The 14,011-nt window shown below is 45.6% G+C and overlaps 1 protein-coding gene across 1 annotated transcript in view; it reads right to left on the bottom strand.

Annotated features, from left to right (window-relative positions):
- Window positions 1-13,643, bottom strand: part of UST (uronyl 2-sulfotransferase) — a 291,582-nt gene extending 277,939 nt beyond the window's left edge. Inside the window, exon 1 of the mRNA XM_029223457.1 lies at window positions 13,354-13,643. Within this exon, the coding sequence (XP_029079290.1) occupies window positions 13,354-13,606 (253 nt within the window). The 5' untranslated portion in view covers window positions 13,607-13,643. The remainder of the gene's footprint in view (window positions 1-13,353) is intronic.
- Window positions 13,644-14,011: the final 368 nt, after the last annotated feature.

Raw genomic sequence — 14,011 nt, 5'->3', positions numbered from 1 at the left:
TGAGACTGGAAATGTTATCACTAAATGGTAGCTGTAGGTATCCTTTGCCCAGGTGAAGAGAGCAATGAAAAGATAGAGATTATGGCTGCTAACACATATTTCTTTCTCCCTCCCTTTATTTCTGGGAACCTCTTCATCTCACAACGGGACTAGAAGAACATGACCACAAGCCTTTCAGACTCCGTAAGGCCTCAGATCTCCGCCGGGCAAGCAAAGAGCAGCCTTCTGAGCTGGGAAAAGCACGAGCAAGAAAATAATACGACTTCAATCCAGTCATCTGCTAAAGCAAACTAAAGACACTGCACCATTTGGCTTTCATGTTTATGGAGCTTTCCAGAATCCGTTTCTCCATTCTTACCTCCTTGTCTTACGTAGCTCTTAGTTAGAGAGCGGCTTCTAAGGAGGGACCCTGGAGAGCACACACACATTTTCAGGAGGAACCAACATTAACCCCACACGGCTTAAACTGGCATCACACGCAGAGTTTATGTCAACATCCTCCTCCCCCAGGCAGGTCTACCACACCGGAACTCCTCACTCGACCTGCTAAGAGGCGACCACACCACAATTCCCAGGCCAGTCTGGCGAGACTGGAGATGCAGGTGTGCCCCAGCCTCGCCTCCTGACTCAGCCCTGCCTTGGATTCTCCGCCAATCATCACTTTCTGTTTTCTTCCCCACTATAGTAAAAATAACTTCCCCTTCAAGCGTCTAAATCTGTATGTGACTTTACACACTTTTTTTGGCACATCGTTGGTTGAATTTTGACACTAAAGCAGAATGAAGTCGCAAAAAATCTGCAATCACATTTCTGTAAAACTCCAACCAGATGAGTCAGTTCCACTGTTCTCTGGAATACTGAGAAAACACTTCCAGGCAAGATGCTGCATTCCAAGCACCACGTCAGTTCCTCCTGCCCTCTGCTTCTTCCAGACTCAGCAAAGTCTCAGGGATGGAAGGAAGCAGAGCAGAATGCACGGTGCTATTTGCTGTGAACTGGAAGTGGCTTGCGGGCTGTGCTTCTGAGCGAGGAGAAGGGCATCTCAGGGGGCAGACCATCCAACACAACTGTGGCACCAAGGACTCGGGAAATCTTGTATTTAGGACCTGAGACAGAGCTCCAGAGAGCTGCATGCCCTCACCTCCCACCCCCCGCTCCAGTCACCTGCCATGACTACAGAACAGAACAGGGGTGGATGTGGCACAGTCATTTCAAAAGAAGACAGTTTAGAAGAGAGTCACTTCTGATACTCCTCCCCATAAAGGAGGCTCACAAACCAAGGGAACTGGAGAATTCCTCAGTTCTACAGGCCACTGAAGGGCCACATAGACAGAGGAAAGTGATTAAGATGCATAAGGGAATGAAAATCATTTCATCTTTTTTTTTTTTTTTTTTTTTGCGGTACGCGGGCCTCTCACTGTCGCGGCCTCTTCCGCCGCGGGGCACAGGCTCCGGATGCGCAGGCCCAGAGGCCATGGCCCACAGGCCCAGCCACTCCATGGCATGTGGGATCCTCCCGGACCGGGGCACGAACCCGCATCCCCTGCATTGGCAGGCGGACTCTCAACCACTGCGCCACCAGGGAAGCCCCGTTTCATCTTTTCATGTGCTTATTGGTCAGTTGTGTTTGCTCTTCTGTGAATTGCCTGCTTCTATTCTTTGCCCATTTATCTCATGAATTCTCCTTCTCTTATTGATTTATTGATCTTTTACATATCTGCATGCTAATTCCATTTTCTAGAGAAACATCTGTCTCCAATCTGGGTCTTTCTGCTTTGTTTATGGGATGTTATTGTTCAGAAGGTTTCACTTTTATGTTGTTTTCTTTTTTTCATTTACTGTTTGTGCTTTCTGCATCTGAAAGTAACTTCAGATGAGGAACTACTGGAAGATAGATCTGTTTTTCTGGACAAGATTTATGGCAGGGGCATTACAGTCACCTTCATAGCTTCAATTTTCTGAAAGAGGGTGAAGTCCAACAGACTATTCTATGTAGCTCCCAGAAGAACTAGCAGAAGTAGAGAGAAGCCACAAAGAAGGAGCCTGCCACACTGTGCGAACTCCCTCAGCCACTGGAGCTGTCCACAATGGAATGGGATGACCAGCAGTAGGCAGCTGGGCCAAGACTGTGAGAATCCTCTTCGAAAACACAGCTTTCTTATCCCTACTTGTCTTCCTTCTTTCTTCCTATCACAATTATACGCTGAATTCTGGAGATCCATGACTTACTCTGCTTCCTCTCTCTCTTTGCCTTCCTAAGGACATTCTGCTTCCCACAATTTCTGAAGCAAGATCCTCTCCTTATCGTCCAGATAGGCTGGGGCAAACTGGTGATGGGGGCAGGGATGGGGAGTGCTGCTAATTTTAATTAAGATCAAAACAAAACAAAACGAAACAATGATTAAGACTTTGAAAACGATGGCCTGAAATGTTTTGGCATATTCTACTTGCCTTGGTCACTTGACTACTGAAACCTTTTAAATAAACATTTGGCTCCAAAGGAAATACCTACAGTTTCAGTTGTTACAGTTAAATGGCTTCTTAGCTCTTTCAACACATGATTTTAAAGTAGGTGGGACCTTAGAAAGCGCCTAATTCAGTCATTCTAAAGAAAAAAGGGGCACCATCACCTAGAGAGCTTCTTTAAAGAACCCCAGAGCCACAACCATTCTCCCTTTCCTGGCCACTGGGACATATTCCCAGATAGACCATCAAGACCACATGGAAACACTGCTGCTGAGGGAGGGTCCCAGGAAAGAAAAACAATTGAGAATCCCGGACCTAATCAAACGTCTTCATTTTGGAGGCAAAGAAACATGAGCTTAGGAGGCTCGTGTGACTTAACAGCACTGACCCCTGAACTATTTGCGGACTCCCTCCAGACCCAGGTCCGCTGGCCCTGCCAGCCACTTGCACAGCTTTGCGTGACAGTTTTGCTTCTCCAGTGAGAAGGTATTTGTGTCAAGCAGCCCACGTGTCAAAACAGGAAGCTCTGTGTTGGAGCTGCAAGGTCACGGTTTCCCTAGACAAAATTTAACTTTCTACCAAATAATGTAAGATCCCATTTGTTTTCAAGTTCTCAAGGAATTGGGTAACCATCCACACCAGATAGTAACGGCCCTGTGGCTCTGGCCCCTACACTCATCCGTGGCTGGGCAGGTGAAGGCAACGTGAAGAAGCGGAGAATGGAAAACAGAAGCAAGTTCCCCAGCCTTCTGACAAAGAAACGATCCGCTACTTTGGTTCTCTGCTCTTGCCCTGACTTCCAATGGAAGGGAAATGGGAACCAGAGAAAAACCAGTGCCAGGCTACTGGACGCGGTAGTTCCATCACAAGTGGGAGAAGCTCTAGCAGCAGTCCCAGTGTATGCCTGACACTGTGATCGTCTGAAAGGGTCTGATTCATGTGGTCACCAGTCCAGTCGTAGAACGGCTGGCAACCCCAAAGAGTGCGCTGTACAACTCCCTCTGTACAACTACTTTTCTTTTGTGAATGCGGGGAGGGGGGGAAACATGTGGATAAATTCAAAACAGAGGAAAGCAGGCTGTGCAAAGAATACGTTTTTTAAAGATTGTTTCCAGGAGGCAGAAGAGAGGATGAGAAGCAGAAAGGTTTGTGTGTAAAGTTAACAGGGCAAATGACTGGAGCTTATCAGCTGTTGAAGAGCCCTCACCAGTTTGAGGGTGAGGGTGACAAGATAAGCCACAAAAATGCTGATTCAGTCATTTCATATTTCTTGGGTAGAATGGTGCTTTCAAATGGAAGCAAACCATGAATGAATTTGCGTACTCCACTAGTATGTGTGTTTGTGCAAGTGTGTGTGTGCACGGGTGTGTGGGCCAAAAGAAAAGGGGATCTGAGAGAAGCAAAGAATAAGGTGAGAAAATTGGCATTTGCTGAAATCAAATGCCATGCCTTGAGTCAGATAAGTACTTTATAAAATAGCAATTATTAATCCCATCGTATAGACTAAAACATCTAAGGTTCGGAGAAGTTAAGAGAATCTCCCAAGTTCTCCCAGCTAATAAGTGGTAGCACAGTGATCACACCCAGACCTCTGCTCTAAAACCTGTGCTCTTTCTAGTATTGGATGCTTCTGGCCCACAGAAAGCTTTCGATGAATATTTTCTGAGTGACTGAACAAAGGAGTTTATATGTCTCAGAATACTTTCATTTTTATTTTCATCAAGACCGTGAAAGTCATATGCACTGAGCTAGAAAAACATCAATGGTGTTTCCAGAAATGCATTACAGCTTAATGTAAATGGTTATTTAAATCATCTATCAATGAATGAACTAAGAATTACTCAATCGAGGCCACGACTTAAGGTTATTTCCATATCTTTCATTAAACAAGGGTCAATGGGTTCGTGCATTGAGCCTTAATCTTATAATCTATCATTTTGCCATTCTAGGTTAAAATCTGCTCAGTCACTGTTTCAAAAACCACATCATCTTATGGTCTCATCTCCTTAAAGAGTCAAATTCATGCTTTAAACGTACTAGCTAATTGAGCACAAATTGCTACCTAAGGAAGATGTTGACTTAGAGCAAGAGATAAACTGCTATTCTGCAAACTCCCAAAACTGGTTCAGGGTTCAGGAAAATGACAAGAAACAAGGAGTTTGAATTCTAGTATGCAGCCAAATCTCTAGGCTGACCGCAGGCATTCTTAATTACAGGGAAAGCTCTATAAATGTAAGTCCAAATCCCCACAGGTAAGAGGTGGACAATTATCCCTGTGCACAGAAGGAAATGTTTATAGAAGTATATGTCATAGTGGTTTTAACATCTTTGCTTGCAGCATATGCTTCAAACAGCCAGAAAGAGATGGGTTGTAGAATCAACTGGCTTGAGTCTTTCCTGGCACACTGCACCATGGTCTCTACTTAAAATAAGGGCAAAACAAAGCAGAATATGGAACCCTAGCAAAGAATAGTCTGCTTAGGGCTTCCCTGGTGGTGCAGTGGTTGAGAGTCCACCTGCCGATGCAGGGGACACGGGTTCGTGCCCCGGTCCGGGAAGATCCCACATGCCGCAGAGCGGCTGGGCCCGTGAGCCATGGCCGCTGAGCCTGCGCGTCCGGAGCCTGTGCTCCGCAACGGGAGAGGCCACAACAGTGAGAGGCCCGCGTACCGCAAAAAAAAAAAAAAAAGAAAAGAATAGTCTGCTTAGCAAATATATTGAATCAACAGACACTTCCTAAGGGTTCCTGTGGGGTACCCAGCAGAGGTGTCACAGTAGAGATGGAAAGTATTTGAAGAGCTTCCTCCTTTCAAGGAGCTTGCCCACAAGTTATCACAATACAAGGTAGAATGTCAAAACTTCAAAAGTGATCATGAAATAACTACTACAGGAGTTCAGAGATCATCCCTGGAATGTGAGCTTCCTTAACTATCAGCAAAGAGGCAACAGCAGAAGCAAAGGCAGGTAGTGAGGCAAGGAAAATGAGCCAGTGGCTAGCTTTGGGGAATTACAGGCAACCGCTATAAGACCTGAGATAGACGGAGAGGTGCAGCGTACCCTCAGCACTAAACTGCTATCTGGCTCCTGATAACTTTAATATGAGAGTGTCACAAATTATTCAAATTGAGTCTCTTTCCAGAAGGCATGGAATTGACTGTACTTATTTTAAAGCTTCTTATTTTGATAATGTATATTTTAAAACCTACTGAAAATTTCTAACACTTTTGGAAAAAACAATTAGTTCCTAACTTATTTTACTAATTTACTGAAGGACTATATATTTGTCCTGTATATTATACCACAGTGTGAATAAAAATGAATTGCATATGAATTCCAATTTTCTCAAGATTTCCTTGGTAGCCTCATAGTACAGGATATAAGGAACATAACGTACCCAAATGCTTCCCCCCGCTGAGCTCATCAACTCCTTTCTAGTGAACAAACACAAAGACAGAATACTCACATCCATTGTACTATAGCCTGCTGCTCAAGATTGACTACACTCATATTCCACATATAAGTCACAATAATCTTTGTGACATCTGTAAAATAGTTAAGTGCTACCTATTCATGAATATTCATACATTAGAGCTAAATGCAAAGTGTTTACTATTCAAAGTCATCCGTAACTGTAAGACCCCTAAGATTCTTTTAAAGAGGTCTTTGGGTTCAAACGTGAGGAATTTATTTAGGTTTTACTCTATACCCAGATACTGTACTTAAAACTCAAAACGAAAAAGACAACTTAGTTCAAAGATGGGCAAAGGGTGTGAACAGACATTTTTGCAAAGAAGATATATGAATGGCCAACAAGCACAGGAAAAGATATCCAACATCACTAATCATTAGGAAAATGCAAAAAAAAAAGAAAAAGCCACAATATGGTGCCACTTCACAACCATTAGGATGTCTACAGTCAAAATAATGGAAAAGAGCAAGTGTTGGTGAGGTTGTACAGAAACTGGAACTCTCGTACATTGTTGGTGGGGATGTGCAATGGTGCAGCCACTGTGGAAAACAGCTCGGCAGTTCCTCGATAAATTAAACATGGAATTACCATATGACCTAGCGATTCACTCCTGGGTATATACCTAAAAGAACAGAAAATACGTGTACATACAAAAACTTACACACAAAAGTTCACAGCAGCACTATGCACAGCAGCCAAAAGATAGAAACAACTGAAATGAGAAACAGATAAATGGATAAACAAAATGTGGTATATCCATACAATGGAATATTATTCAGCCATAAAAATGAACGAAGTACTGATACATGCTACAATATGAATGAACTTTGAAAACAATGTTCTAAGTAAAAGAAGCCAGTTACAAAAGGCCACATACTATATGATTTCATTTCTATGAAATGTCCAGAAGAGGCAAATCTATAGAGACTGAAAATAGATTAGTTCCTAGGGCTTGGGGAGACGGAGGAATAGTGAAGGGATAACTAAGGGGAACGAAGTTTCTCTTTCTGGTGATGAAAATGTTCTAGAAGTGACTATCGTAATAGTTTCCCTTACCTAGGTATATACAAAAAACAATTAAAAGCTATTAAACTATTAAAAACTTTAGGTGGGTGAAATTATAGCTCAATAAAACTATTTTAAAAATTAATAGCATAGGGCTTCCCTGGTGGTGCAGTGGTTAAGAATCCACCTGTCAATGCAGGGGACACAGGTTCAAGCCCTGGTCCGGGAAGATCCCACATGCCACGGAGCAACTAAGCCTGTGAGCCACAACTACTGAGCCTGCATGCCACAACTACTGAAGCCCGTGTGCCTAGAGCCTGTGCTCCACAACAGAGAAGCCACCGCAATGAAAAGCCCACGCACCGCAACAAAGAGTAGCCCCAGCTCGCCACAACCAGAGAAAGCCCACGCACAGCACGAAGACCCAATGCAGTGAAAAATAAATAAATAAATAATCTAATTAATTTTTAAAAATTATTCAAAAAAATTAATAGCATATACTGAAATGTGCTTTGTTTGTAACGTTCCTGCACAATAGTTGCTACATTCTTTTGACTTTTGCAACTAAGGATTTTTGGTGAAATGCTACTGTTTCTGTCCCCATTTCTGACAAATAAAAGGATTTATGTATATCACTGTTTGCTTAAAGTTGAGTTTCTATAATAAAAATAAATATAGGTAAGACAAAATTTATTTGTGGTCAAGTGTCATTTCTTTCCAAAAAAAAAAAAAAAAGCAAGTGACAATTCCTAATCATTCTAGCAGCTACAGTTGTCAAATAAGATGCCTTTTCACTGCCCATCACTGACCCCCTTCAGTACAGCTGCAAGGCAAGCTACAGTTTCTGCTCCTGCAGCTTCCCTGTAGGGAAGCAAAAGATACTCTTTCTTTGGAGACTCAAAAAGCTTGAGCACTTTCATTCTAGTTTCTCAAATACAAAACCAACTAGTGTTTTAAACCTGGACTGATGACAGGGAATTTGAAGAAAGACAGGATCCAGATAATGCATATTTATCTGTATTTTAAAACAATTCATACTGAGACGAGTCTACGTTAAAAACAGTTTACAAGACAGAATGTTTTTCACTATTCATGCTGTGTGTTTACAGAACAGTCTGCCATAGCTGAATTCCATTTTCTGTCTTCTTCTAATACAGTGCTACTGTGTCCCCAACCAACCCTATAAGATAAATTTGCAGCTATGAACAAGAATGTCATTTTCTTTTTATGTCAACAATTTCTATTGATAACATCATATTTTATGCATTCATTTCCTAGATTGCTGTCTGGGGCCTGGAGTACTATATTTAAACCATGCGTGATGTGCAGAAGGAAAATTAATTTGACTTTTAGGGTTTAGAGAAACTATTTTGTAACAGGTCTGGACCTCAATTTTCACATTTTCCTTTAAATTCATTTAAACTCAGAGAACTTCAATAAAGTTACATCTTTTTCTTTCATTTCTGACTCAAAATTGCCATGCTCATATATAATATACATATCAAGATTAGCAATTCTGGGCTTCCCTGGTGGCGCAGTGGTTGAGAGTCCGCCTGCCGAGGCAGGGGACACGGGTTCGTGCCCCGGTCCGGGAAGATCCCACATGCCGCGGAGCGGCTGGGCCCGTGAGCCATGGCCGCTGAGCCTGTGCGTCCGGAGCCTGTGCTCCGCAAACGGGAGAGGCCACAACAGTGAGAGGCCCGCCTACCGCAAAAAAAAAAAGATTAGCAATTCTGAAAACTAAAGTAATATATCTCCATTTTAAACAGTATAATTTAAAAATGGAAAGGAAAGCCTATTGACTTGAGATCAATCTGACAGGTCTAGTCCCCATAAAGGATAAATCACATACCCAAGTCCTGATAATAAATCATTAGAGTTTGCCGGTTGTACAGGATCAGTAGTAAGCCATCTGACTTATTCGGTTTACATCGATGTAACGAGTGTTATTCCAAGTTTTTGATATTTCCACAGCTCATAAGTAATGAGGCTACTGGCAGAGGCTGCGTCATCATCTAATTTCTGCGGGAGATTTTATTTGATTTTGGTTGGTTTTCCATAGCAAGTCGAAGTCTGAATGCCACTTCAAAATAAATGAAATAATTTCACTGAACTGGAAAGACTATGGTCTCCAAGTTAAGTATAGCAATTTGCTCTATTCAGCTATTTATCCCATTGTGTGTTTTATGCTCTCCTCTCTCCACCTATTTCAAGGAGGAAAAGAATCAAGACAAGAGTTATGCCTGCATAACTTTCCTCTCCCTGACTTACTTACTTTCCTTTTTTTTTTGTAATAAATCTGTTGCAGCAAAAAGCATCTTTAAAAAGAACAGACTTTGCCCTTCCCCAAACTGACTAGAAAAAAGAAGCTGTCTGACCCCTGTTCCTTGAGAAGAAAAAGCATCATTACTAACTCTTTTCCCTTTTTTTCTCCACACTATGCTTTCTGGTTGCCCCCCTTCACCTCATTCCGTGCATCTTCTAACCTCAGAAACTCGAAAGCCAGCTGGGGCTGCAGCTGTTGGCCGGTCCTTCCCTTGAAACAATGGGGCGTAAGCAGCAAAGCAGATGCATTTTTAAAAGCTGAAGTTTAAAAATGAAACCATGGGGCTTCCCTGGTGGCGCAGTGGTTGAGAATGTGCCTGCCAATGCAGGGGACACGGGTTCGAGACCTGGTCTGGGAAGATCCCACATGCCGCGGAGCAATTAGGCCCGTGAGCCACAACTACTGAGCCTGCGCGTCTGGAGCCTGTGCTCCGCAACTAGTGAGGCCGCGATAGAGAGAGGCCCGAGTGCCACGATGAAGAGCGGCCCCCACTTGCCACAACTAGAGAAAGCCCTCACACAGAAACGAAGACCCAACACAGCCAAAAATTAATTAATTGTTTAAAAAATGAAACCATGTCCATCACTTTTTAAATATTTTATAAATCTCTTCTCTCTCTCATCCCCCCTCTTTCTCTCAAATACGTAGGAAACTTTGTGAAAGCAATTGAAAGCAATTGCTTGTGAAAGCAACTCTAGAACAGTGTTCTTGAACTTAAGCAGGCATCAGAATCATCTGGAAGACTTGCTAAAATGGATTCCTGGGTCCCACACCCAGACTCTTTCATTCCATAGGTCTGGGATGAGACCTGAGAATCTGCACTTGTAACAAGTGTCCAGGTGATGCTGATGCTGCAGGTCCAGGGACCGCACATTGAGAACTACCCGCCTAGACAGTGAACGACTGCTAAAGAAAGAGAGAAAGAAATTAGGAATTTAAGATTTAATTTGAGTCCAATTCACATCACCTCCAGTTGTGTGGCTCTGGGAGAGTTCAGTTGCTTAGTACATGGAAGCAGCAACATGGAGATAAATACAGGAAGGTGGAGTTAAGGGCAGGCCAGCTGCTTGAATTATTTCCCTTCTCTGTTGGCCCCTCAAGATACTCAAAGTATCAAGAAAAGGAAAGTGAAATTATGGAAATAAAAATAATCATTTTTTGCCAGTCAGCCCTTTAGATTTCCACTCGCATCTTGGCTCTATTTCCTTTTTCTCTCAAACTGCTTGTAGTGCTAACGCAATGGGTACTTGATTCAGCCGGATGTGGGTTCAAATCTTGCCTTACTTACTATGCGCCCCTCAGCAAGTCGGTGAACTTCGTTGCCCTCCCTTCTCCCATATCAAAAATGGGAATAACAGCTGCACCTACCTATGATATTGCTATGCTAATACAATTTCATCCTACATGTGCACTGATTGGCACATACCCAATAAATATTAGCTTCTATCATAAATGGTCCTTTTTTTTTCCTGTGAGAATATTCAATATGTTAAACATCACACTACCTATTTGATACAGTAGGTGCAGTCATCACTTTGACAAATATTTATTTAGTAGCTACTATGTCAGATGTAATATATTATACAAGTATATTAAAAATAATATCCTGTCAAGACAAATATTGCTATAAATATTATTTTGATTTGGAAAATTTTGACTTTATATGAACTTTTATTTAAGAAAAATACTTGCGTCCAAAATTGGCTACCTAGGAAAATTGAGAGGATGTGTTTACTAACCACAGTTTTGTTTTCACAGACACTAAAATAATAAATGGAGGAAACAAGGGGAGAGTAATTCTGCAGATACCTTGGCCTTATTTTATTAAGGGTATATTTTAGATCCTCTTAAAGACCACAAGCCTGCTTTTCCTGAAAATCATTATGTTTACATAACAAAACAACAGGGAACAAATTTGGCCAAGGGTTTCCTATTTTCAGTTCACAATGATGTCATTTTTTAACCTGTTACATCAGTCAGAAACTCAATGGTGAGTTAGTAATAGGAGCAATATTCCATCCTTCAATTCTTCCTGGTTCCCTGAGTGAATGCTGTGAATTCACCCTTCCAGCAAATAAGCCTCCAAATTTATCAGGCCTCATTTTTTGAAATATAGAATGAAAGCACACTAAATTCTGGATACCACACGTATTTGGTTGAATTTTCAAGAGGTTAACATGCTAGATGCTGCGGTTTCCTGACTTTAGCCTCACTACATGCCTTTGTTCCTTCCTCCTCCCAGGCTCCCCAGCCCCAAGAAGGGTATCAGAGCCATAACATTTTAAGAGCTGCGTGGAGGTGTCAGAGACAATCTGGTCCCGCCCAGAATTTTACCTATGTAAAAGTTGAGGCCCATGTGGTTCCAGTGCCCTGCCCAAAGCCAAGTGCTCCTCAAGACACCACAGATGTCTTCCTTCCCTGTCCACTGTACTTTCCCTACATCACTTGCCTGCGTATTTTGCTTTAAAAGAACCTCACCAAAGAATTCATTATCAGAGTTTATGGAGAAAGGCCCCTGAGCTTCCAAATCACTTCCCTCCCTATGCCAGTTAACAGTGATTGTCAGTAATCGTAACAATTGTGACCTGTGTGGTACTAGCAGGAATCGGAGAGCCTATGAGGCTGTGAGACTTCCTAACACAGAACTCGAAAGAAGAGAGTTGACTCCTTAGCAAAAGTGCATATTACCCCAAATCCTCTAAGAAACCAGATATGTTTGGAAATCTACTTGGGCAATATTTTCCTTTAATTTTCCCTAAAGCCTCTTAGAAAAACCGTACTTCCCTAAAGTTTCTACTGAAAAAGAAGTGTAACTTTTAAAATCTGAGCTTCTCTACGTGGAAAAAAACATTATTTTATCTGCGTGTACATTTGAAAACGCTCTAACACATTTGTCACTTTGCTGAAGTGGTTTTTTCCTTCGAAAACGATCTGCTATCCAGACCTGTGGTTTCTGCGACGAAGGGATTTCTGTGGGTGAGGGTGGCAGCCTCCCACCGCCGGAGTCGTTTGGCCCATGATGGTTCCAGCGCTCCGGGGGCTTCCCTTTGCGCCTTCGCTCCCGTCACGCAGATGCCGAAGTTTGCCGGGGGCTTAGGTTTATACCCTTGGACGTTTGCGATTAGCTGAATCCCTCCCAGCCTCTCCCCCTCCGCCCCGGCCCCCGCAAGACTTGTGAGAGATGTGCATCCTCCCTTAGCCAAGGCGCGCACCGGGGGCCTGGGGGATACTTTTCGCTGCGCCCTGGCACCGCTCTCCCCGCGCCCGGACCACCGAGCTGCGGGTCACGCCCTCTCCCTGGAGACGCTCTTTTCTCTCTTCGCACACTCCTTCCTTACCTCTGCTAAAATAGGCGACCTCGCTCCTAATAAACCAGGCAAAACCCGCCCCCCCCCTCGGAAGTTCAGATTTGAGACACAGCGCTGAGGATCGTTCAGTCGAAGTAGGCGACACTGCTGGCCAGGGTGACTCGCGCCCCGGACCCCGGCTCCCCGCGTCTCACTCGCTGAGGACAGTGGGGTGGGCAGGGGGTGTCCCAAGCACAGGGCAGCTCAGGGACAGCGTGGAGCCCGAAAACTGCCCCTGGGCCACCCAGGCCAGGGGGCAGGAGCTCTCGTGGGGCACAATTCACAGAACGGGCCGTGGGGAGGAGTCAATCCCACCCGCGCGACCCCGAGCACCGGACAGGATGGGACTGTGGTCGCTAATGCCATGGAGGGGCAGTCGCTGGCCCTCGTCTCTCCCCACTCTGCCAGGCTTGAATATACACACACTCGTACACACTCACTCACACGCCTGCACTCCGCCCAGAGAGGGTGGCGGAGGCGGGGGAAGGTATGCAGCGCCCAGCCCCGGGCTACCTGCCCGGCACATCAACCCCGCGGCGCCCCCGCCTAGGCGCAGACAGACTGACGCGCTGGAGGCAGCAGCAGCTCGGGGCCGCCGCACCGATGCTCGTCGGCGTCCCACCTGGGGAGCCTCGGGGAGGCGGCGGCGGGGGCAGCTCCAGAGTGCCCGGCGCGCCCCACTCTCCCCTGCACAACTTCGAGCAGCGCGCGCCGCCCTCGCTCCCGTCTCCCTTCCTTACCCAAATACTGCCGCAGGTCGAGCAGAAAGCGCGGGGGTCCCCCGCCGAGCTGATAGAAGAGGGAGCCCAGGCAGAAGACCAGCAGGGTGGCCATGCAGAAACCGTAGTCCCGGAGGGAGAAGCGCAGGAGAGGCAGCAGGGAGACCCGGCGCTTCCAGCTGCCCAGGCCGGGAGGGGCGCCCCCCAGAGGGGCCCCATGGGGCCAGGGATCCGCGCCGCTGCCGGGATGCTGCTGCTGCTGCTTCTTCTTCATCGCCTGATCCGCCGCCTTGCACAGCCTGCCCGTGCCAGGAAAAGGTCACCCATCCGCCTGCGAGGAGGAGAGCCCGGCCGGCCGGCTGCACATGGACAGGGCCGCGCCGGGGGCAGCCCGGGTGGGGGCGGGGAGGGGCCGAAGTTGCCGGACTCAGGAGACTTTCCTCGGCATGGTCCCCGCCGCCGCGGCCCGAGCGGCCGAGGTGCCCAGCCCCGGCTCGGCGGCGCTGCCCGCGCCCGGCCCGCGCCCGCTAGTGCCCCCGTGCCCCGCGCCCCGCCGCGCCTCGGGCTCGCTCGCGGCCGCCGGGGCTCGCCTCCAGCGCCAGCGTGGACCCCCCGGCTTTGTGTCTGTCGGTCTCGGCGTGTTTTGTCCGGGTTCAGGCTCCTCTAAAAAACGGCAGGG

The sequence above is a fragment of the Monodon monoceros genome, unplaced genomic scaffold, assembly GCF_005190385.1.
Source record: "Monodon monoceros isolate NGI ecotype Baffin Bay Population unplaced genomic scaffold, NGI_Narwhal_1 Super_Scaffold_15, whole genome shotgun sequence".
Classification (NCBI taxonomy): Eukaryota; Metazoa; Chordata; class Mammalia; order Artiodactyla; family Monodontidae; genus Monodon; species Monodon monoceros.
Note: the sequence above shows the minus strand (reverse complement) of the source record. Positions and strands in the feature narration are given on the sequence as shown.